This window comes from Podarcis vaucheri, assembly GCF_965113315.1.
Source record: "Podarcis vaucheri genome assembly, chromosome: 4".
NCBI lineage: Eukaryota > Metazoa > Chordata > Lepidosauria > Squamata > Lacertidae > Podarcis > Podarcis vaucheri.
The window spans coordinates 6517219-6542199 of NC_138762.1; the positions used below are offsets into that span (position 1 = coordinate 6517219).

At 48.8% G+C, this 24981-nt stretch overlaps 1 protein-coding gene and 1 long non-coding RNA gene across 3 annotated transcripts in view; one reads left to right on the top strand and one right to left on the bottom strand.

The window, feature by feature from the left end:
- LOC309530343 (disintegrin and metalloproteinase domain-containing protein 21-like) overlaps nt 1-17507 on the top strand; it is a 38686-nt gene extending 21179 nt beyond the window's left edge. Inside the window, exons 13-23 of one of the 2 annotated variants that reach the window (XM_082219225.1) lie at nt 210-278; nt 2955-3044; nt 4821-5013; nt 7348-7453; nt 8983-9166; nt 10230-10307; nt 11525-11636; nt 13598-13691; nt 14265-14328; nt 16265-16340; nt 17175-17507. In XM_082219225.1, the coding sequence (XP_082075351.1) occupies nt 210-278; nt 2955-3044; nt 4821-5013; nt 7348-7453; nt 8983-9166; nt 10230-10307; nt 11525-11636; nt 13598-13691; nt 14265-14328; nt 16265-16300 (1026 nt within the window). In that variant the 3' untranslated portion in view covers nt 16301-16340; nt 17175-17507. The remainder of the gene's footprint in view (nt 1-209; nt 279-2954; nt 3045-4820; nt 5014-7347; nt 7454-8982; nt 9167-10229; nt 10308-11524; nt 11637-13597; nt 13692-14264; nt 14329-16264; nt 16341-17174) is intronic. The other variant, XM_082219226.1, reaches the window with a different exon arrangement.
- Nucleotides 5023-24125, bottom strand: LOC309530684. Its single transcript, XR_014218845.1, has 3 exons — nt 24053-24125; nt 7465-7800; nt 5023-5139 (listed from the first exon to the last, which is right to left on the bottom strand). It is a non-coding gene; the product is annotated as an uncharacterized lncRNA (long non-coding RNA).
- Nucleotides 24126-24981: the final 856 nt, after the last annotated feature.

The following is a 24981-nucleotide window of genomic DNA, read 5'->3' on the forward strand; positions in this document are numbered from 1 at the left end:
AAACAATATCCAACAGCTGCATCGGATGCTTGGCTTCCGAAAAACATTCGAAAACTCTTACTTCCGGGTTTTTTGGCGTTTGGGAACCAAGGCGTTTGAGTACCAAGGTGTTTGAGAACCAAGGTGCCACTGCAATTAAAAACTGGCAGGATGAAAGTGTGGGTGAGATGGGAGACTCTGTAATTTTCTTTTTCTTTTTCTTGGAAAAGGATCTAAAAGAATTGCAGGACATCGCTTCACTATCGGAAAGCAGAGTACAAGAACTGAAGAGGCTGGAGGTAAGTTGTGGCTAAAACCAAGTGCCCTTTGTCGCTGTCATTCAAGAGCCCTGCTCTGGCCCCAAGGAGCCTGCACAGATCCTGCAAAGTCTAATGTAGATCTTCCCGTTGTTGTATGGCGAGTGGCCCACTGGGAGTGAGGGTTGAGGGCAGCTGGAAGTTGAGCTGACACGACTAAAACGATCTAAAATGTATAAGAACATTTCAAGTAACTGCTGGAGATGTGGGGAACCGGAAGGCTCAATGCTACATACCGTATTTTTCGCTTCATAAGACACACCTAGTTTTTAGAGGAGGAAAACAAGGGAAAAAATATTCTGGACAAAACAGTGGATGTATGATTTTTGTGGTTCATGCTGTGGCCACAGACATGTGATGGTGAATTTGGGGTGACCCAATGCAAAAATCCTGAGGATCCATGGACTTTTACCTCCTCCCTCCCAGGCAGCCTCTGCTAGCATCACTTATCTCTCTTCCAATCCCTCCAATCAGCTGCTTCTTTTCAATACTCCCTTCCCTCGTTTGCCTTAGTGTCTTTTCCTTAGCTGGAGCAGTTTTTTGCTCCTCCTTTTCTTCTAATTCCTCTCCTTATTGCTTTAGTCTTCCTGTTTCCCCCCTTTGCAAGTTTCCTGTCTTTACCTCCCGCCTCCCAGGCAGCCTCCTTTATCTGTAGCATCCCTTATCTCTCTCCCTGATCACTTTGTTTCAACACCCACTTCCCTCTTTCAAAAAAAAAAAAAAAAAAAAGCATGATCTGCTTTTCACCCCTGGGCAATTTGGCTCCAGGGACCACGCATTGGCTCCGTAAGACACACAGACATTTCCCCTTACTTTTTAGGAAGGAAAAAGTGTGTCTTATGGAGCGAAAAATACAGTATGTGGTGGACCTGTAAGAAAATAAAGGAATTTGGGGATGTAATTTATAATGAGCTCAAAAGAATGATTAAGGTATTTTTCATTTTAAAAAAAACCCGGACACTTTCCTACTGGGGATACTAGGCCCAGATATACCTAAAAATGCGAAAGAAGTATTCTTGTATGCCATGGTAGCTACAAGAATACGAATCGCTACAAATTGGAAAGGAGAGAAAACATTGACAAAGCTGGAGTGGCAAAATAAACTGTTGGAATATGCCAAGTTGGCAAAATGGACAGAAAAACTGAGAGGTCACACTGACGAAACATTTATCAGGAAATGGGACATGTACAAAAAAAAGACCTTAAGGATTACTGTAATAACATGACGATAGTGGCAGCCCTTGAGTGACTTCTGTGGTATGACGGATAATGGTAGGAGAATAGAATACTGACGAAACTTAACAAAAGAAAACGAAATTAAATAGTGCGCTAGATAGACTAAGTGGTAGGTGTGTGATAGAGTGGCGGGAAGTCGTTAAAAGTTCAAGAAAAACGTATTGTGATGTGATGTGATGTAACAAATATTACCATTTTCTTTTCTTTCTTCTGGATAACCTTTTTGTTTGTTACTTCTTTTTAATCTCAATAAAGCGCACGTGTGTGTGTGTGTATTATACTATATACATAGTATAATACACACACAAACATATATATATGCTTTATTGAAATTAAAAAGAAGTATATATATATATAATACACACACACACATACGTCTGTGTGTAATATATATATATATATATGAATGAAGTTGAGCGTGAGGCTCTGAGATCAAAGGTTTGCAGAAGGTGGGAGACCCTCTTACATCCTGCCATTCTCCCTCCAAGGGTGCCACGGGGGGTGGGGGGTGTCTTTTTGTGGGGCTCTTCCTGAGGAAGCTTTCACGTTGACCCAGTGCAAGTAGCAGTGTCAGGGAAGCGACTCTCAACTGCCAGGGGAGATAGCGCAGTCTCCAAGGTTGAGGAAAGGGTCAGCCCTTTGTCAGGACAGGGAAGAGAAGAGTCGCAGATGTGGATTTGAGCGAGGAAGTCGGGTCGTGGAGGTCGGGCATCGCCCCTGACCATTGGTCATGCTGGCTGCAGCATTCTCTGGCCTGGGCTGGTCTAGGCTTTAAACACCTAGGACCATAGAATTGCTGAGTTGGAAGGGACCCCAAGGGTCATCCATCCCAACCCCCTGCAACGGGAAGTGCAGAAACGTCAGCCTTTGAAGAAGGCACCACCACCATCCCAGCAGCAGAGCGGCCTCAGTACGCCAGGCAGCAGTTCAACAGGTGCAGTGGAGAGGCCCGTGGGGTCATTTTTGCCCCTGCTGTCTACTGGGAGGTCGGGGGGGGGGGCACATGGATGAGACTGCCCATTGAGCCTCCATCCTGATAAAGCCTCATCCATCCTTTCCTGGTACCCACATGGTTACAGAGAGTAGGGCTGGGTAACATATTGATATATCGTCCTAAACCGGTTTGAAGTCCGTATTGTGATCTTGGTCTCATGGTTTTTGACCTGGCCATGTATCACGGATCACAATATGGGTGTGTGCGCTATGCAAAAATCACCATGCTTCTCTCGATTCCTGCAGCCTGGCTCAGCTCCCCCCTGCCTCCTCCGTTTGAGCCTAGCTCTGACTGCTCCTTCAGCCACAGCTTCCACTCCCAGGTCAGGTCTTGCGGGGGGGGGGGGGCGCGAACAGAAGGAGGAGAGGAACAGATCTGGAGCTTTAGGTCCAAGAAGCTGTTAACCTGCCTACAATCTATTCTGACAGGAGTGCCAGAAAAAGGATTGCTGCCAAGAGAATTGCAGGCGGAAACCAAACGCGGTGTGTACTCATGGACTCTGCTGTGACAACTGCAAGGTAAGATTGCCACAGCAGCTGTCATTGGCCTCTGGTTTGGTGCTTAAAATCCTTACTCTCTGGGTCTGTCGAACCTCCAGCAAACGCCTTGGTGACATCCTTGTGCAGATAGTTATCTTAACGTCACAATGCTTTTCACTGCTTATTTGCATTAGATAATGCGTGTGGTCTCTTTCTTCGGGTCGAATTTCTTCTCCATCTCGAGTTGGGGAAGGCCGAACATACGCTAAATTATCTGCATTTATGCCTTTCTTCTTTAGCGCCCCTCAATACTTACCCATCCTCATTTTATTTTATGAGCACATCCACCACAGCACCATTTTACAGACAAAATGCGCTCATCGTAGGCAATATAATTTTTAAGAGCCTTGTTTTTCGACAGTTTGCAAATCCAACACTGTCAGACAGGAAGGAACTTGCTGAGCTGGAGAACCCAGGTTTGCATGGATCTGTTTGCATATCCCACACTGATGCACTTTCTCTTATTTGCATGATTATCTGTATTTATTTGCAAAGTTGGGCTCTGGCGGATTGAGGGGACTAGACCATTAGTGGGTCCAACGGCCAAGAAGGCAGTTTCTGCACGAGATATAGAGGGAAGACGGGGGCAGATGGGGCTCGTCCACCTGGGAAGGGAGGCTAAGAAGGAAAACTCTGATCCTAAACCTCCGCTGCCTTGCGGGGCATCGTCAGGAGAAGAAAAGGCTAAGGAACAAACCCTACACAAATCCGGAATGATACAATACGATACGATACGATACGATACGATACGATACGATACGATACGATACGATAATCTTGATTGTCATTGTACCATGCAGAACAACAAAATTGAAAAAATCTACATCAGACATTCAAAACCAACAAGCCTGCTATTCCAGCTATCCCAACCTGGTTAGCCCCCTAAAAACTCTGATACCCCATTTTTAAAATACAATATACTCCCACAGAGACTCCTTACACTGCGTTTAAAACCAAAATCGCATTTGGATAGATACTGTTTCTCAGGCAGCTGGTCCTAGTCTTTATAACCCTGGACCTTCTTCCAGAAGGCAGAAGCTGAAAGAGATCATTTCCGGGGTGTGCACTATCCTGCGCTATCTCTGCCGCTTTCTTATGGCACCTGGAAGCGTAGATTTGATCCAAGGTGGGAAGAGTGCGCCCAATTATTCTCTCCGCAGTCTTTGCAACCCTGGACAGCCTTGTTTTTTCCCTGACTGTGCAGCTCCCAAACCACAGACACAGACCATAAGTTAATACACTCTCCACAGTACAATTGTGAAATGGTAAAACAGGTCCTTTGAGTGTCCCTAAGACGGCTGGATGGCACCTCGTACGCCTCCTTCCAGCAACTCCTGCAGCCAGGCTGTGCCAAATGTCTTGCTGTGCTTTCCTTTGGACCCCATCAGTGAGGACGAGGGGTGGGGGGGTCTTGTCGTCTGGGCAGCCCATGACCTCCAGACACAAGGCCCAGGCAGCAAAAACAAAGCGGGAGGCCTGTGCGGCCACAGCAGACGCTGTGACTCCCCAGCAGTTTGGCTTCCCCTCCAGAGGCGCACTCCATTGTCTCTCGAGGCAGACAGATGCCAGGAATGCCAGGAACATTTTATTCCACATCTTGTCTGTTATGTGCATATTTCCATGTGGTGTTACAAAGCCAGAGCTTGTTGTATGTAGGCAGTCAATCATTTGAACAGTAATAGCAATAATAATAAATGTTTCTGCATCCTCTGAGAAAGCAGCCACAGCGTGGGGTTTGGTTCTTGTTTCCAACAGATTGTCACCGAAGGCAAAGAATGCCGGGAAGCGGCTTCTGAATGTGATTTCCCCGAATACTGCAACGGGGTTTCCGCCAAATGCCCCCCAGATGTGTACAAGCAAAACGGGATGCCGTGCGGCGCCAAGGACATCTGCTATTCGGGGAAATGCTTCAATGCTCACCAGCAGTGCGAAGAGATCTTTGGCAAAGGCAAGGCTGGCATGATTTAATACAAAATAGCTAGCAGCTTTGTGTCGTCCTGTACAGAGTGTCCCTAAATGTGCCTTGTTGGTTTCTCAGTTTTCCAATCTTCGGGTCTCCACATTTCCACTTCAGCTTGTGAAGAATAATAATAATTGTTGTTATTATTATTTCCAGGTCCTCACAAAACTTAATCAGCATTTCAGAGCTACTTTCTCCTAATATACCGTATTTTTCGTCCCATAGGACGCACCTAGTTTTTTTTGGGGGAAATAAAGGGGGGGAATTCTTTTATTTACCCCCCAAAAGCAGGTCGGGGAAACCGAACCAGGTCGAGGAACAGCGGGGTGGCGGTGCTGCGCTTCCCTGCTGTCCCCTGAGCTTGTGGGGCTGGCTGATGTCTGCCCGGCTCTGCTTCAGGGCGCCCCGCCCACCGGGCGGCAGGCTGCTATCCGCAGCGTGGGGAGCCCTGCAGGGAACTCCTGCAGGGCTCCCCACGCTGCGGATGTCTGCCCGGCGCGGGGGGCGCTCTGCTTCAGGGGGCCCTGCCCACCGGGCGGCAGGCTGCTATCCTAGGCTGCGGATGTGTTCCCGAAGCGCCGGGCGCTCTGCTTTCAGGGCGCCCGACGCTCCGGGAAGCAGGCTGCTATCCGCAGCCTAGACATCCCTGCGGGAACTCCCGTAGGGCTGCCTAGGCTGCAGATGTCTTCCTGAAGCCTGGAGAGCGAGAGGGGTCGGTGCGCTCTGACCCCTCTCGCTCTCCAAGCTTCAGCGAAAGCCTGCATTCGCCCCATAGGACGCATTTTTGCAAAGCAATTTCCCTTAGCATAATACAGTTTTGCATATTTTGGCTAATTTTTATGCACACTTTGCCAGAGCACATGCATTTTCTCCTCCTTGGTGGGAAAAGTGCACTGCAACCTCCAGAGAGGTGTGAGTTTTGATGGATGGTTGTGTTTCTGTTTGCCCCTCATTTCAGAAAGTGTGATTTAGGTAGGTTCACATTTAAGGGCGAACTGGACTTCTAAGGAACTTCCCCCTCATCTCCACCTCTGCGATCAGGAATTTGTGAGTCTTCTCCTAGGAGGGACAAATGCTGTATCAGTAAGGTTCCCTCTGGCAACCTCACACTGAATTTCTCGCTCACGAATCTTTCCCTCTCATGCACAAATCAACAAATACTGAAAGTGCCTGGGACCAGCCTTCCTGCTTACCAGTTCCTTCAGCCGCTGGCTGAGCTGCTGCGATGACACAGATTGTACACATATTATTCTAGCTGCATGGAGGAAACGGCCGCAGTAGAACTTTCAGCTAACTTGGCTATGCTTTTGGAAGGACCCTTGGGGTTCTTTAAATTGTTATGGATGGGAGAGAAACATTTCACCCAAGTCCTTGAAGGAATCTGGTTGTAACTTACCCAAAGTATGCAAGTGGTATAGAATTCATATGCACCTCCTATGCACATGATGACCAATACTCTTCCACGGTAAAAAGGTAAAGGTAAAGGGACCCTTGACCGTTAGGTCCAATCGTGGCCGACTCTGGGGTTGCGGAGCTCATCTCGCTTTATGGGCCCCGGGAACCGGCATACAGCTTCCAGGTCATGAGGCCAACATGACTCAGCCGCTTCTGGCGAACCAGAGCAGCGCACGGAAACACCGCTTACCTTCCCGCCAGAGCGGTACCTATTTATCTACTTGCACTTTGATGTGCTTTTGAACTGCAAGGTTGGCAGGAGCAGGGACCGAGCAACGGGAGCTCACCCCATCGTGGGGATTCGAACCGCCGACCTTCTGATCGGCAAGTCCTAGGCTCTGGGGTTTAACCCACAGCGCCACCCGTGTTGCCATATTTCAGAAGGTGAAAGTTGTTGAGCTTTTTCTGCAAAATCTCAAAAGTTCTTGAGCTATTTTTAATGAAATTCACCAAAAAAAAACCCCTACACTTTCCGGCTGGATGCTGTTTGCGAGGTCCAAATACCGGCTATGTCTGGATGTGTGGCAACCCTACGGTGGAGGCCATTGCTCAAGCAGGGTTGTTTGGGACTTCAATCTGAAGTTCAGGAGGTCAAGCTGCAGTTATGTCCCAAATTTCAATATCTTAAGTCTGTTCAGATTTCAGTGGGTCTGCTTTTGGCTATCACCATTTATCTGCTAAAGATGTGATGCGAAAGAAAAGAGGCCAACCATTTTAAGAGCTAGCCATTTAAATAAATTCAGATTATTTGGATGGGGTGGGGGGGATGCCTTCCTTATCTTATTTGTGAACGTACACACACTTTGCTCCTGACAGATGCCCTCTCTCTCCCCTTTTCTCTGTCTCCTCTTTCTCCCAAATCCGAAGGTGCAAAAAGTGCTCCGCTGAGTTGCTACAAAAAAGTCAACATGAGAGGAGATCGGATTGGCAACTGCGGCAGGAATAAATTTGGGTACAAGAAATGCAAAGAAGAGTAGGTTCTACCTGGGGGCAGGGGTCCAGCCTGCTGGGTCCGATGCAAAGGGGGCGATTGATCAGTGGCATAGTGTGTGTTGCCAGTGCCCGGGGCGAGACAAGGATTGCGCCCCCTAACCTTCTTGGGGGCGTCACATGGGAGGCAACAGGGAGACTTCGCTGTGCCCCTGTGGCCTGCCAGTCGCTGCGTTTGCCCTCTCAGCTCAGCAATCTCTTGGCTGGTTCTCCCTGGTGGGCAGCCGCAGCTGTGGCAGATATGCATATAGCTTTCATTTTATCAGAGTTTATTTTTTGAATGATTCTTTTTTAGCTGTTCTTAGTTTTATCTGTTAGCTGCCTGAGTCCCTGTCAGGGGGAAAAAGGAGGGGTATTAACAGATATATACATATGAGAACTTTTTTTATTCCCTCTCAGATTTAATACAGTTAGCAAGAAAAAGGCATACTCATACATTTAAGTTAGACAGCGTATGAAATAAGGGGCAGGGTGGGGGAAGTTACTAGGAAGATTGTGCATGGAAAATATTGGCTCCAAGTGCCCAGTGGTCTTAAATTAAGGCACGACTCCTCTAGGAAGTTTCCTAGAGAAATCTAGCTTTGTAGCTGCTTATTGCTTTTTGGAATTTCAAGTTTTTACTCAGTTTTAGGACCCAGATTCTTGGCAACAGATATATCCATCTTAAGGGGACTGGATTTTTCCACTTAAACCATGAAGATGGAGCCATTCTGAAAACAAGTCATTAACCTTTAAAAACACATCATCGTCATCGACACTGGAGGCAGGAGGGGTATCTTGTTGGGCCTTGGTAAAAATAGCCAGCCTAAAGCTCCCTTTCCTTAGGATGACCTTGAACGTTCAGGGCCCATTTCTCCTGGTACAGAGCCAGTGCTGTCCCTGAAGAGCTGATAAAAGTTCCCCATGCAGAATATCTAAATTACTGGTTCTTACTAGTCCGGGTAGCGCCAAGTTAAAAACAAAAGAGGAAAGTAAATGGGTAAAATTGATGGTAACTGCAGCCAGACAGGTTATAGCAAGTACCGTAATTGGAAAAATGCAGACGAACTAGGGGGGAACCAATGGAGGAATAAACGGAATAATATTATAATTTTAGAATATCTAACTGTGAAGATACACAGAATGAAAGGGTTTAAGGTCAGTGAGAAAGAGGAGGATTGGTTCGAGAAGATAATAAATTATTTGGGTAGGTTTGAACAATTTGGGGCAATTAAAATGTTAAAAGTTAAATAAACCTTGTGGATAGAGGAGTGTTAAGGTATATAAAATTGTACATATGGTTGATTTAAATATGTTATTATTGATTATGTATACCCAATGTATCAGCTGCCAGGGGGGGGGTTCACTGTTTGTGTTTGGTTGTTGGTTAAGAAAAAAAAGTTCCCCAAGCTTTGCCCTTAGTGAGATTAACAAGCCAGGTTGAATCTGGTGACCAGGCATCCCAGGACGGTCGCTTTGAGTGGAGAAGGAGCTGTACGTACTCTCGCTTTCCCTTCTCACTTTTCGTTGCAGAGATGTCCTTTGCGGAAGGATCCAGTGCGTCAACATCAATAAAATCCCAAGATTTGCAGCCGAACAATCTGTAGTTCAGACTCCCACGGACAATCTATTGTGTTGGGGCATAGTTTCCCACAAAGGGGATGACATGCATGACGCTGGAGCAATAGCAGACGGATCAGTGTGTGATGACAACAAGGTGACATCTGTTACCTCTGAGTAGGGCTGAAGGGGCAAGTCCTGGAGGGTTCAGGGCATGGGTAGGCAAACTAAGGCCCAGGAGTTGGATCCGGCCCAATCACCTTCTCAATCTGGCCCAAGGAGAGTCCGGGAATCAGCATGTTTTCACATGAGTAGAATGTGCCCTTTTATTTAAAATGCATCTCTGGGTTATTAGTGGGGTATAGGAATTTGTTCATACATTTTTTTCAAAATATAGTCCGGCCTCCCACAAGGTCTGAGGGACAGTGGACCGGCCCCCTGCTGAAAAAGTTTGCTGACCCCTGGTTTAGGGGGATGGCCATTTTAGAGGTCACCACGCCTGGAGGCAAGATTGGCTACAGCACTTCTGCAGATGGTTCTCAGCTGGGCGTGCGTGCTATGGTGTTTAGTCTTTTTACCTGGTTGGGCTGTCAGGAATCCGTGGCTTTAAAAAAATGCTGCATTAATTATTATATATTGTCTTGATTAAGAGTAGGCTAAACTCAATAAATAACTATCCACCGAAGGGTTTGCCTTGACCTCACTGGATAATATGTTTAGAGAAGGCCAGACGGTAATTTTGTGGCTCTGCAAATCAACCTGTCGGCCGGGAGGTTAGCTGATACGCCCCAGCGGTGCTGTCTCCTTCCATCGGCCCGTGCTCTGACGTAAATCAGCGACCCGGACTTCAGAAGCCAGGGCACACTATCAGCAGAGTGTACTGCGCACACAGAATAGGCGTGAGGCTTATGAAGTCATACTTTAACTACAGATTTATTAAACATAAATCAGAACAAAGAAACATGTCTCTCTCTCATGCCTTCTCAGAGAGAATAGCAAAAGCAAAAGCTACACACAAATGGAAGTTCCCAGCATACTATGCTGGAATGTAAACAGACACGCAACAATCTCATGCCTGTTCCTTAAGGTGGAATGGAAATCTCAACACAACCATCTGCCACAGGATGCATCTGCTCAGCAGTTTTCTGGATGTCTGCAAAAGTTGAAGAAATCGGGCTTTCCTGCTGCCCATTAACACATTGATATATGCTTTTTCCTAGGTATGCATAAAAAGAGAATGCGTTGACCTGAAAGTTCTGAATTATGATTGCAATTTCACAAGATGTAACAACCAGGGGGTAAGTATCATAGGAGCACAGAATCGAAGAATTGAAAGGGACACCGAGGGTCATCTAGTCCAATCCCCTGCAATGCAGGAATGCTGCCCACAGCTGTCCCTGGGTGGGCTCGAACCACCAACCTACAAGTAATAATAATAATAATAATAATAATAATAATAATAATAATAATAATTTATTATTTATACACTGCCCATCTGGCTGGATTTCCCCAGCCACTCTGGGCGGCTTCCAGCATAATATTATAATACAATAATTCATCAAATATTAAAAGCTTCCCTAAACAGGGCTGCCTTCAGATGCCTTCTGAAATTCAGATTGTTTATTTCCTTGACATCTGATGGGAGGGCATTCCACAGGGCGGGTGCCACCACTGAGAAGGCCCTCTGCCTGGTTCCCTGTAACCTCACTTCTCACAGGGAGGGAACTGCCAGAAGGCCCTCGGAGCTGGACCTCAGTGTCCGGGCAGAACGATGGGGGTGGAGACGCTCCTTCAGGTCTACTGGGACGAGGCTGTTTAGGGCTTTCAAGGTCAGCACCAACACTTTAATTGTGCTTGGAAATGTACTGGGAGCCAAAGTAGCTCTTTCAAGACCGGTGTTATGTGGTCTCGGTGGCTGCTCCCAGTAACCAGTCTAGCTGACACATTCTGGATTAGTTGTAGTTTCCGAGTCACCTTCAAAGGTAGCCCCACGTAGAGCGTGTTGCAGTAGTCCAAGCAGGAGATAACCAGAGCATGCACCACTCTGGCGAGGCAGTCCACAGGCAGGTAGGGTCTCAGCCTGTGTACCAGGTGGAGCTGGTAGACAGCTGCCCTGGACACAGATTTGACCTGTGCCTCCATGGACAGCTGTGAGTCCAAAATGACTCCCAGGATGCGCACCTGGTCCTTCAGGGGCACAGCTACCCCATTCAGGACCAAGGAGTACTCGGTCCACAGCCAGACACTCTGACCCATTGCACCACCTGAGATAGGATGCTGTGGAAGGTCTGTAGCTAAGTGGCAGAGCAGCTGCTTTGGAAGCAGAAGGTCCCGGGTTCCAATTCTCCAATGGCAAACCCAGGTAGAGCTGGGGAAGAGGCCCCCTGCCTGAAATCCCAGCTACCCAGCGGTCTGACTCAGGAGAAGGCTGCCTCCTGCATCGGAGCTGTAGAACATGGAAAAGATCTTGGAAGTAAATCCTTTGTTTGCTGCTCAAATGCCTGATGTATTTCAGTTCTGCAACAGCAACAAGAACTGCCACTGCAGTTACGGATGGGCCCCTCCCTATTGTGCTGGCAAGGGATTTGGAGGAAGCCTCGACAGCGGTCCCGCTCCGGAACTAACGAGTGAGTATCTTCTTCCCGTGGTCATCCCCAGTGACTGGCTGCATCTCTTACTGCAGAGAAGTTCGTACCTGTGCTGTTTCCCTGAACAGTCCAAGGAAATCTCTGGACCGCTGAGACATCTTGCATCAGATCCATCCTAGATTCCTAAAGTAGTGGTTCCCAAACTTTCTCCATAAGTTCTCCCTTTCTGCAAACATTGCTGGATCCATCTGGCATCTCTTTAGCAAGCTGCAGTTCTCAGAATCGAAGGAAACAGATTCCTCTGATATATTTTTTTTGTCTAAAATGCCGATTTGCGGTTCCTAAAAAAAATGCCCGTAGGTCAGTTGCCGCTTTTCCTGTGCACTGGAACAACACCCCCTTTTTGCATTCACTTATATAAATTACATTACAGTTGGTGTCCTGTGGATGCAACATGTTCCATCCGTCTTGGGGCTTTTGAAATTCGTTGTCTCCATGAGACGCTCACAGGTGATACAGTGGGCTCCTCTGCACTTTCGCTTGCCCCCAAGAACCCCCCCCCCGGTTATTTTATTTGTTAGGCTTATATACCCCCTCTTCATCCAAAGGTATCAGAGCAGTTCACAGAATAAAATACAAGATAAAGCACAAGTGAATTCAGCTTACCGCTGAATCAGAGCAAACGTCAATTGGGTTTTCTCCGGAATGGCATTTGCTGCAACTTAAGTGCTAAAGAGGGCACAGGTGGCGCTGTGGTCTAAACCACTGAGCCTCTTGGGCTTGTCAATCAGAAGGTCAGCGGTTCGAATCCCCGCGACGGAGTGAGCTCCTGTTGCTCTGTCCCAGCTCCTGCCCACCTAGCAGTTCGAAAGCACAAAGTGCAAGTAGATAAATAGGTACTGCTCCGGTGGGAAGGTAAACGGCGTTTCCTTGCGCTGCTCTGGTTCGCCAGAAGTGGCTTAGTCATGCTGGCCACATGACCTGGAAGCTGTATGCCGGCTCCCTCGGCCAATAAAGCGAGATGAGCGCCACAACCCCAGAGTCGTTCGCGACTGGACCTATGGTCAGGGGTCCCTTTACCCTTTAAGTGCTAAAGAGGTCACGGATGGCACTGTGGTCCAAACCACTTAGCCTAGGACTTGCCGATCAGAAGGTCGGCGGTTCGAATCCCCATGACAGGATGAGCTCCCGTTGCTCGGTCCCTGTTCCTGTCAACCTAGCAGATCCTAAGCATGTCAAAGTGCAAGTAGATAAATAGGGACCGCTCTGGCGGGAAGGTAAACGGCGTTTCCTTGCGCTGCTCTGGTTCGCCAGAAGCGGCTTAGTCATGCTGGCCACATGACCCAGAAAAACTGTCTGTGGACAAAAGTCAGCTCCCTCGGCCAGTAAAGCGAGATGAGCGCCACAACTGTCAGGGGTCCCTTTACCACAACTGTCAGGGGTCCCTTTACCTTTACAAGTGCTAAAGAGTGGGCTTTCCTGGAAGAAAGTGGAAGGGAAGAGGGATGAGCCCAGAGTTTGGAAGTACAGTGATGCCCCGCAAGACGAATGCCTCGCAAGACGGAAAACCCGCTAGACGAAAGGGTTTTCCGTTTTGGAGGTGCTTCGCAAAACGAATCTCCTATGGGCTTGCTTTGCAAGACGACAATGTCTTGCAAGTTCCTGCTGGGTTTTTTTCCCTCCCCCCTTTTTTCTAAGCCGCTAAGCTGCTTATCAGCTGATCCGATCAGCAGATAAGCCGCTAAAAGCTGCTAAAAGGCGCTAATAGCGCTAATCCGCTAATCCGCCAATGGGCTTGCTTCGCAAGACGAAAAAACCGCTAGACGAAGAGAATCACAGAACGGATTCTTTTTGTCTTGCGAGGCACCACTGTACAAGAATGAGATCCAGGATTGCTGATGGCTTAAGTGTGTGTGTGTGTGTGTGTGTGTGTGTGTGTGTGTGTGTCCTTTAGCACTGAAGTGCAGAAAACTAATTCCCTCTCTTCCTCTTTCTCTCAGGCACTAGGAAGGTTGTAATGCTGAGCTCTATGCTTGGGATTGGTGTGCTTTTGCTGGCTACTGTTATAATGTTCAGGAACTCTATACAGAGCTGGTAAGAAAAGTCTCCTCCATTCTTTCTCCATGGGATAAAAACATGTCTGTGCCACCAATGTTAGAAACTCAGATATATAAGATAGTTGCCAAATGGCGCCTTAAACCTGGCTTATGGTTGCCACAACAAACGTCTAGGTGCCTTTTTTCCAGTGGGGTTTTGTTGTTATTATTAGTATTATTTTCATTTCTGTACTGCCTTATATTTCAAAGAAGAAGAAAAAAGCGCAAAGCATCCGATAAAACAATCCAGAAAAAAAGCAAATTCTATCTTCAAGGAAAACATTTCAGATCCTTCTCTATGTGACACTTTGCTTTCCCCACATTTACTTGCCTACTTAATTTATAGTGCTGCCCCACAGCAGAAGTCCTCTAGGAAGCCAGTGTGGAGTAGTGGTTAGAGTGTGGGGCTAGGATGTGGGAGATCAGGGTTCGAATCCCCACTCCATCATGAAGCTCACTGGAGACCTTGGAGTCAGTCACCAGTCTCTTAACGAGCTCACAGGGTTGTTGCAGGGATTAACTGATTAACAGTCAGAATGGCCATTCAACTCTTCTTGTTTCGCCACAACAGGTTTGGAAGACTAATCAGTGATAGAATATCTCCGAAACCTATCGATTCTGCTTCGGAAAGTACTGTAAGTTCCTAGAAGGTTCGAGAGCAGAAGGTCTTCTTGCTGGGCTTTCCATTTTCTTTTCTTTTCTTTTTTTAAAAAATATATAATGGAAGAGCATCTAAGCCCTAGAGCATGGGTAGGCAAACTAAGACCCGGGGGCCGGATCTGGCCCAATTGCCTTTTAAATGCGGCCCGCAGAGGGTCCAGGAATCAGTGTGTTTTTACCTGAATAGAATGTGTCCTTTTATTGAAAATGCATCTCTGGGTTATTTGTGGGGCATAGGAATTGGTTCATCCCCCCCCCCAAAGTATAGTCTGGCCCCCCACAAGGTCTGAGGGACAGTGGACCAGCCCCCTGCTGAAAAAGTTTGCTGACCCCTGCACTATTACTATTATTTATTTGTACCCCGCCCATATGGCTGAATTTCCCCAGCCATTCTGGGAGGCTTCCAACAAAGATTAAGAATACATTACAATGTCACACATTAAAAACTTCCCTAAACAGGGCTGCCTTCAGAGGTCTTCTAAATGTCAGGTAGTTGTTTATTTCTTGGACATCTGGTGGAAGGGCGTTCCACAGGGCAGGCGCCACTACCAAGAAGGCCCTCTCCCTGTAGCTTTGCTTCTCGCAGGGAGGGAACCGCCAGAAGGCCCTCAGAGCTGGACCTCACTAGAGCAATACCCTCCTCTCCTGTGGTTTCCAGCAAGTGGTCTTCAGAACCATAGCTGCCTCCAACTGTGGAGGCAGAGTAGAGCCTCTGTGACTATAGGAGCCATTGGTAGCCCTCACCTCCTCCATGAACTTGCCTAATCCTCTTTTAAAACCACACCATGACTGCATGCTGGTTACTGCCATAGCTGTTAAATGGGGGTCACAAATGCCGCCCGGAAAGTGACTAGATAGGATGGCACCCTGTCACTTACCCGGGCAAATGCCTACCCCCTTCCCCCTCCTTGCCATACAGGGCCCACATAAGGCAAGAAATATCCCCCAAATGGGTTTAGCCGTCTTTTTTGCTGTAGGGTATCCATGTGAGCAATGGGACATGGTCACATCCTGATGCTTCCAGGGGGCATTCCCAGCCCCATTTTCACTGGGTGCAGCCAGCAGAAGTGACAACTGCATTTCTCCAGGTCTCCTGGTATGGAAAATGTTAAAATCTTAATCTTATTATTAAGCTGCACATTAAATGCTGAAATGGGGTGCAGTGAATTAAGCTATGGGGATACGTGGAAAGGGGATGGAGCAAAGGGCTTGGCCACACTTCCCTTTGCTTTTTCCAGGCACAGTTCACGATTCAAAGCTCTGTGGCCAGGCACGCTTTCTCCCTATAAAAACCAGTGCTTTAAAGCTGAATCGGAGCAAACCTCCATCTGCGGAAAACCTGAATTGCTCCGATTCAGCTTTAAGGAGCGATGTTCCACGAGGGAAGCACAGGGTCAAAATGAAAAACGTATGTGTGAATAAGCCCTTCCAGTGTTTCTCAAACTCGGGGCCCCAGCTGTTGCAGGACTACAACTCCCATCATCCCTGACCACTCGTCCTGCTGACTAGGGGTGATGGGAGTTGTAGTCCAATAGCCGCCGGGGACCCAAGTTTGAGAGACACAGCATCCGTCCATCATTACCCTGGAGGTCAGGTTCCCTGCCCCCGCTTCCCAGATCACTACATTCAGGCGCATCTGGGCAAACAAAGGCTTAAGAACATAAGAAGCGCTGGCTGGATCAGGCCAAGGGCCCAACTGGTACAGCTTCCTGTTCGCACGGCTTGCGTCACTTTGCAGAGTCGAATCACTGCATGCCTGGTGTGTGGTTTTCAGTCCCATAAATCTAGTTAAAACTACATCCTGAGCTGAAGGATTACCTAGCCTATACTAGGGGCGAAATGGGGAGTTGGGTGAGACATCATACATGGGGGTGTGTGGTTTGATTTTCATGCCCGCTTTCCTCATTCCAGGAGCAGCTCAGTGATGAAGAGGAACAGAGCGACTGACACACCATCCCTCTGTAACCTTGCGGAGGACGCTGCCCAGGTCAGTTCCCAGGAAGGAACCAAGGCGGAAGGGGGGGAGGGGGCCATGGGGACTTCTGCGTATCCTGCAAATTGTGGCTTGCATCGGAAGGTCAGGCAAATTTCAGGGCCTCGTAAGGTAAAGGTAAAGGACCCCTGGACGGTTAAGTCCAGTCAAAGGCGACTACAGTGGTACCTCTGGTTAAGAACGTAATTCGTTCTGGAGGTCCGTTCTTAACCTGAAACTGTTCTTAACCTGAAGCACCACTTTAGCTAATGGGGCCTCCCACTGCTGCCGCCACGCGATTTCTGTTCTCATCCTGAAGCAAAGTTCTTAACCCGAGGTACTACTTCCGGGTTAGTGGAGTCTGTAACCTGAAGCGTATGTAACCTGAAGCGTCTGTAACCCGAGGTACCATTGTATGGGGTTGCGGCACTCATCTTGCTTTCAGGCCGAGGGAGCTCGCGTTTGTCCACAGACAGCTTTCCGGGTCATGTGGCCAGCAGGACTAAACCACTTCTGCCACAACGGGACACCATGATGGAAACCAGAGCGCATGGAAATGCCGTTTACCTTCCTGCTGGAGTGGTGCCTATTTATCTACTTGCACTTTGACATGCTTTTGAACTGCTAGGTGGGCAGGGACAGAGCAACGGGAGCTCACCCCGTCGCGGGGATTCGAACCGCCGACCTTCTGATCAGCAAGTCATAGGCTCTGTGGTTTAACCCACAGCGCCACCTGCGTCCCCAACAAGGGTTAGATATGCCTTGTTGTTGTTGTTGTAAAGAACTCTGAACTCCCCTGTGACAGAAAGCCAGCTAGTCCAGGATAACCCCTCCTTTCTCATCTTTTAGGGGTCAACGGAGAGCCAACAATCAACAGAGGGCTTGGTGCTCTGCTGCGGACTTGAGTCTGGCTAACTCGTGCAGCAGAAGACATTTCTCATACCTGAAGATTGCGGAGGAGCTTGTGGTGGAGAAGGGAGGGCACTCCCTCTGCCTGCTGCTTTCCCGGCTGCTCACCCAGCCTCCTCTTCCGCTACTGAATCTCTTGTTTCTTTGCCCAATCTCATCATTTGCCTTTGAACAAAGTGTTCCGTCTTCCAATGCTGTATATATTTGTCACTGGTCTGCTCCAGGCACAAATCGACACTTCAGTTCTGAGAAATAAATCACACATCAACCTCACTCGAGTGCCCTGCATGTCTGTTTTCTTCTAACATTAAATTTAACTTTCCTCTTTAGAGATTTGGGCTGAGGAGCACCCCTTCTCGCTATAATCTTATAATCCGAAGTGGCCTCCTTGCAGCATGACGGCTGGGACAACAGCAAGGTCCTTTCACAACACTCCTCCCCAGAGCTTAAGTCTGGCTCCTGGGTCTACCGACCCACATCTGCCCCACAGGCTGCTCACTAGGGTTGCAATGTTTTTTTTAAACAACCTTGTGTTCCTGTAGCTTAGCCGGATGAACTTTTGCCTAAAAAACAAAGGAATGAACTGTCATTTCCAAATCTCTTGGGAAAAGCTCACCTCGAAATCAATTGGTTTTTGTATATGTAACTGTATAACGTGTTGTGTAATACGCATAGCGTGTGTTATAATACAGGAAAAATAGAGCTGGCAAATTTTCTAACACTCGCACAATGTTTTGCACATTGTTGCTTAGAATAAACCGAGGTTGCAGTTGGCCTTTGTTTCTGCAGCAATAAAATTTGCTTTGATTGCGTGATGCACACCGATTGTGTGATTGCACACTGCGATCTGGACGATGGATGGGTCCGGCTTCCAGCGATTCTCCAATACAGTTTTAGAAAGTTCCAGACAGATGTAAAAGTTCTAAACAGATCCATTAAGTTGTTGTTTTTTTCAGCTCTTATACTTATGAGTAGTAACATTACATATACGGTGGTTCCAACTTTTCATTTTGGGGTGCCCTTTTTTCACAACTGAGAGGAATCAGTCCCTTTTTCGGTGTTTTTAAGCATAAGTTTATCCCTTTATGATACAGGAAATCATCTTTTTGGGGGGTGGGGTCAAAAAGTTATAACCCTACAGCTCAAAGGTCGCTCTTTGTTTTCCCAGGCGCTGAGAATTGCCAGGAAAGTGATCTGGTTCTAGGCTTCTCGCTGAGTCCTGGACAAAAACACCACATGCCCCAACCCTATGCTGGAAGGCAGGACCAAATACAGGTGAAACTCGGAAAATTAGAATATCGTGGAAAAGTTCATTTATTTCAGTAATTCAACTTAAAAGGTGAAATTAATATATGAGATAGACTCATGACCTGCAAAGCGAGATATGCCAAGCCTTTATTTGTTACAATTGTGATGATCATGGCGTACAGCTGATGAAAACCCCAAATTAACAATCTCAGAAAATTAGAATATTAAATGAAATCAGCAAAACAAGGATTGCAAATAGAGCAATATTGGACCTCTGAGAAGTAGAAGCATGCATATGTACTCAGTACTTGGTTTGGGCCCCTTTTGCATCAATTACTGCCTCAGTGCCGTGTGGCATGGATGCTATCAGCCTGTGGCACTGCGGAGGTGTTATGGAAGACCAGGATGCTTCAATAGCAGCCTTCATCTCTTCTGCATTGCTCGGTCTCATGTCTCTCATCTTTCTCTTGGCAATGCCCCATAGATTCTCTATGGGGTTCAGGTCAGGCGAGTTTGCTGGCCAATCAAGCACAGTAATCGCATGGGCATTGAACTAGGTTTTGGTACTTTTGGCAGTGTGGGCAGGTGCCAAGTCCTGCTGGAAAATGAAGTCAGCATCCCCATAAAGCTCGTCTGCAGAAGGAAGCATGAAGTGCTCCAAAATCCCCTGGTAGATGGCTGCGTTGACCCTGGACTCAATGAAGCACAGTGGACCAGGGACGCGGACTTAGAAAAAATATTGGGGGGGCCCGGGAAAGCTCATGAATAATAAATAAGCTCATGAATATGCAAATAAAGTGGCTCCGGCCCTAAATAGGGCAAGCCACGCCCCCCCAGCCAGCCGATTGGCTGGCTGGGAGGTGTGGCCAGTCGGGATTCCCCTGTTCTCGCGGGATTTCCGGCAGTGCCTCCGATTAGGGCGCGCGGCTGGCTGGCTGGCGAAGGAGCAGGTGAGGAGGAGGCGGGGGACGGCGGCGGCGCTCTGCTGGAAAGGCGCCCGCCCGAGATTATTGGGGGGGCTGAACCCCCCAAAAAAATTTTTTGAGGGGGCTCGAGCCCCCTCAAGCCCCATGGAGTCGGCGCCTATGCAGTGGACCAACACCAGTTGATGACATGGCTCCCCAAAACTCTTTTCTGATGAGAGCAGTTTTTGCATCTCATTTGGAAACCAAGGACCCAGAGTCTGGAGGAAGAACGGGGAGGCACATAATGCCAGATGCTTGAAGTCCAGTGTGAAGTTTCCACAGTCTGTGTTGATTTGGGGAACCAGGTCATCAGCTGAAATAAATGAACTTTTCCAAGATATTCAATTTTTCTGAGTTTCACCTGTAGATGTGTGTCATTTATTTCAAATGGTGTCTTTAAAGCCCCAAACAGCTTAGGAGCTGAGGACCCTGCAGCCCACCTTATTTCATCTATTTTTCTCTGCTTGCTCCATCCGGTACCTGAGGCCTGGCTCCAGGTGAGAGGGACGGCAGGCAATGATAAGCAGCAGGGTCTTCTCGGTGATGGTGCCTGCCTTGTGCAATGCCCTTCCGCATGAAACCCATCGCCAGGCATTTGGTTGTTTAAGAAAGACCTCTAGAGGAGTATTTTCTGCTCCTTTGTCTGTTTTCGCTCTCCCTCACTTTCTAAATCGCTGCTTTATGAACTGCTGTTTCCGTTTGCTTAATTGATTTCTGGGCTTGCTACGTTAACCAAGGTTTCGCACCGTTACTTTTTATGTACCGCTGACATTTTATATATTATTTCAGCGTTTTACTTCTTCAAACGGATTTGAAAAATAGGCAGGGTATACATTCAGAACACAGTGGTGCAAAACCTATGCAGAGACAAACCCTGCTCCCAAGCGCCACTTGAAGCAGAACCCAAGGAAAGAATCACAGAATTGGGAGGGACCCTGAGGGTCATCCAGCGCAACACGCTGCGATACAGGATTTTTTTTATGCCCAATGTGCTCGAACCCATGACCTGAGACATGAGAGGCACAAATACAAGATGGGGGACACCTGGCTTGAGAGCAGTACATGTGAAAAGGATCTAGGAGTCTTGGTTGACCACAAACTTGACATGAGCCAACAGTGTGACGCGGCAGCTAAAAAAGCCAATGCAGTTCTGGGCTGCATCAATAGGAGTATAGCATCAAGATCAAGGCAAGTAATAGTGCCACTGTATTCTGCTCTGGTCAGACCTCACCTGGAGTACTGTGTCCAGTTCTGGGCACCACAGTTCAAGAAGGACACTGACAAACTGGAACGTGTCCAGAGGAAGGCAACCAAAATGGTCAAAGGCCTGGAAACGATGCCTTATGAGGAACGGCTAAGGGAGCTGGGCATGTTTAGCCTGGAGAAGAGGAGGTTAAGGGGTGATATGATAGCCATGTTCAAAGATATAAAAGGATGTCACATAGAGGAGGGAGAAAGGTTGTTTTCTGCTGCTCCAGAGAAGCGGACACGGAGCAATGGATCCAAACTACAAGAAAGAAGATTCCACCTAAACATTAGGAAGAACTTCCTGACAGTAAGAGCTGTTCGACAGTGGAATTTGCTGCCAAGGAGTGTGGTGGAGTCTCCTACTTTGGAGGTCTTTAAGCAGAGGCTTGACAACCATATGTCAGGAGTGCTCTGATGGTGTTTCCTGCTTGGCAGGGGGTTGGACTTGATGGCCCTTGTGGTCTCTTCCAACTCTATGATGCTATGACCTTAAGATCAAGAGTCTCATGCTTTGCCAACTGAGCTATCCCACAGAAGAGGGAGAGGAAAGCTGGTTTAGCTGGTACACGAGTGCATCTTTGCCCTTTCCCCCCATGCACAAAGAATCACTGAATTGTAGAGCTGGAAGGGACCCTGATGGTCATCTAGACCAACCCCCTGCTTGGCACCTGCTCCCTCTTTCTCCATTTTCGTTCTAAATGCTGTCGAGTGGCTGCAATGGCGGGGAGTAAAAGGGCATGGGGGGGCAAGGTGGGGAGAGATGCTGGGTCAGGAAAGGACTGCAGACGCTTCGGGACAGCCCCCCAAGAGCATTTGGAGGGGGCACCAGGTTGGCAAACAACTGAGTCACATCCGTAGGTATAAAGTCAATCTCTCGGCTGCATCTAACTTGCAGGGTTGTTGTGCAAAAGACACCTGAACACAATACTGATGAATCATTAGTCCAACATCTTGTTCTCACAGTGTGGGCGGTGTGCAAATTTAATAAATGGAATAATAATTGTGGGAAGCCTGCGGCGAGACCTGATCTCAGCTGCCCTTTCCGCGCTTGGGATTCCCAGCAGCCAGAAGCACTGCCGCAGATCACAGCCGCCCTGGCGAGGAACCACCGAATGGCCGCCTCCTCCTCCTCCAAGAATTTGCCCCTCTTAACGTCTCCCACGCTAAGAAGGTCCGTATAGTTAAAGCTCTGGCTTTTCCAGTAGTGATGTATGGAAGTGAGAGCTGGACCATAAAGAAGGCTGATCACCGAAGAATGGATGCTTTTGAATTCTGGTGCTGGAGGAGACTCTTGAGAGTCCCATGGACTGCAAGAAGATCAAACCTCTCCATTCTGAAGGAAATCAGCCCTGAGTGCTCACTGGAAGGACAGATCGTGAAGCTGAGGCTCCAAGACTTTGGCCACCTCATGAGAAGAGAAGACTCCCTGGAAAAGACCCTGATGTTGGGAAAGTTGGAGGGCACAAGGAGAAGGGGATGACAGAGGACGAGATGGTGGGACAGTGTTCTTGAAGCTACCAGCATGAGTCTGACCAAACTGCGGGAGGCAGTGGAAGACAGGAGTGCCTGGCGTGCTCTGGTCCATGGGGTCACGAAGAGGCGGACATGACTAAACAACAACAACGTCACCCACGGTGGGCACCATCACTTGGCACTTTCCCTTTGTTAACAGAGAAATCTGAGGGCTCCCTTGGACAAATTACAAGGACCCCAGCCAGGAATACCAGAGCAAAACAGGTGCCAGTAGGCTTGGTCTTTTTTGAAGACTGTCGCAACAGGACTCCCACCTGCCACCAGGTGGAACAAGATGGAAGCCCCAAACAAAAGAGAACCCAAACTTTTATTAGCTGCTAATCCCCATGTTAAAAAGGTAAAGGGACCCTGACCATTAGGTCCAGTCGTGACCGACTCTTGGGTTGCGGCACTCATCTCGCTTTATTGGCTGAGGGAGACGGCGTACAGCTTCCGGGTCATGTGGCCAACATGACTAAGCCGCTTCTGGCAAACCAGAGCAGCGCACGGAAACGCCGTTTACCTTCCTGCCGGAGTGGTACCTATTTATCTACTTGCAATTTGATGTGCTTTCGAACTGCTAGGTTGGCAGGAAATCCCCATGTTACACCCACCCCCCCAAACTACATCACTCATACATCCCGGTTACATCATGAAAGGGGAGGTCTGGGGGCAGTAATCTGAGCATCCTGGACCCTGCCCCATGGTTCTCTTTGCCCTCCACCAAACACCCACCAAGTGTAACAAAAGAGACATTTCCATTTCCCTGTTTCCCAGCCAAGTTAATCCCACCCTTTTGTCTCCATCTGGGTTTGGTATTTCTGGAATGGCTACCTGTCTGGCACTCAGGTATCAGGATGCCAGGAATTATCCCTCAGGCAGAGGGGCTGCTGAGTAGCTGAGCTCACATGTCTGTATGAATTTCTGAAGTTTTCCCAGTGAGCCAGTACATAGATGCATTGATCAGTGAATTCTTACATTTGGTGTCGTGCAGCAAAGGCCCTTGGAATAGATAGGAAGAAACTGTGATGAAGTGGTTTGTGGGGACAAATCACAAAAGCGATTGTGCTGATTTTGGTAGTGGGCTGCATGTGCAGGATATCTGCTGGAGGGGCAATCCCCCCCCCACATAAATTCCTGCAAGACCTTGAACCCAGGACCTCGAGAAAAGTCCTGTTGGGTCACGCCAAAGGCCCACCCAGCCCACCGAGAGCCAGTGTGGAGCAGCGTTTCTGGGAAAGACCCGGGTTCGAATCCCCCCAGGGGGCGAGACCTGGGGGTCCTGTCGCCGCCTCTCAGCCTAGCCCACCTAGAATCATAGAGTTGGAAGAGACCACAAGGGCCATCAAGTCCAACCCCCTGCCAAGCAGGAAACACCATCAGAGCACTCCTGACATATGGTTGTCAAGCCTCTGCTTAAAGACCTCCAAAGTAGGAGACTCCACCACACTCCTTGGCAGCAAATTCCACTGTCAAACAGCTCTTACTGTCAGGAAGTTCTTCCGAATGTTTAGGTGGAATCTTCTTTCTTGTAGTTTGGATCCATTGCTCCGTGTCCGCTTCTCTGGAGCAGCAGAAAACAACCTTTCTCCCTCCTCTATGTGACATCCTTTTATATATTTGAACATGGCTATCATATCACCCCTTAACCTCCTCTTCTCCAGGCTAAACATGCCCAGCTCTCTTAGCCGTTCCTCATAAGGCATCGTTTCCAGGCCTTTGACCATTTTGGTTGCCCTCCTCTGGACACGTTCCAGTTTGTCAGTGTCCTTCTTGAACTGTGGTGCCCAGAACTGGACACAGTACTCCAGGTGAGGTCTGACCAGAGCAGAATACCGTGTCTACCTTGCGGGGTTGTTGTGATGGATGAAACAGGGCGGGGGAGGGAGAGTCACGGGATCCCCCACTCGGATTCCCAAAGCCCCCGAAACCCGCGGGCCCCCCAGAGGACAGCGCGGAGGTCCCGCCCGGGGCGAGCGGCTCCTTTTCGGAGGCGAGAGGAAGAAGCCGGAGGAGGCGCCTCCTCCGCTCGCAGCTGGCCGGGAGGGGAGGGGCTTTCTCTGAGCGAGGCCCCGCCCACCACCCCGGCGATTGGAGGGAAGCGGGCGGACACGTGGAGGGGGCCGGTTCACGTGACGGGGCGCTCTCACGTGACGGGCCGCCCTCGCTCCTGGCCGGTCGCAAGTTTTAGGAGGAAAGGAGGATGGAGAGAGAAGGAGAGCAGGAGGAAGAGGGAGAGGAGGAGTGGCTGCTGGAGTCCTTGAGACTGTGAGTCAGCGGGGGGGGGGGAGAGAGAAAAGGGAGGGAGAGAAAGGGGAGGGGGGAAGGAAAGGGAAAGAGGAGGGGAGGGGAGAGAAAAGGGAGGGAAGATCAGGGAGGAGGGGGAGGAGAAGATGAGAGGGGAGGGGAGAAAGAAAGGGGAGGGGTAGAGAAAGGGAGGGAAGATCAGGGAGGAGAAGAGGAGAGGGGAGGGGAGAAAGAAAGGGAGGGGGACTTCTCCGCTGTCCGGGGCGATTTAAAAGCCCCTGGGAAGGCAGGCAGGGGGGACAAAGACTTTCGCCCCCCGCCAGCCTTCAGAAGAGGTCCTGGACCTCTTCTGAAGGCGGGCGGGGGGCGAAGGTCTTTGCTCCCCCCCGCCTGCCTTCAAAAGCCCTCCGGGACAGGCAGGCAGGGGGGAGCAAAGACTTTCGCCCACAGGAGTCCCCACTTGACTCCTGCGGGCTTTTCGACCAGGAGGGAGAAGGGACTGAAAGGGCCAGTCAGTCCCTTCTCCC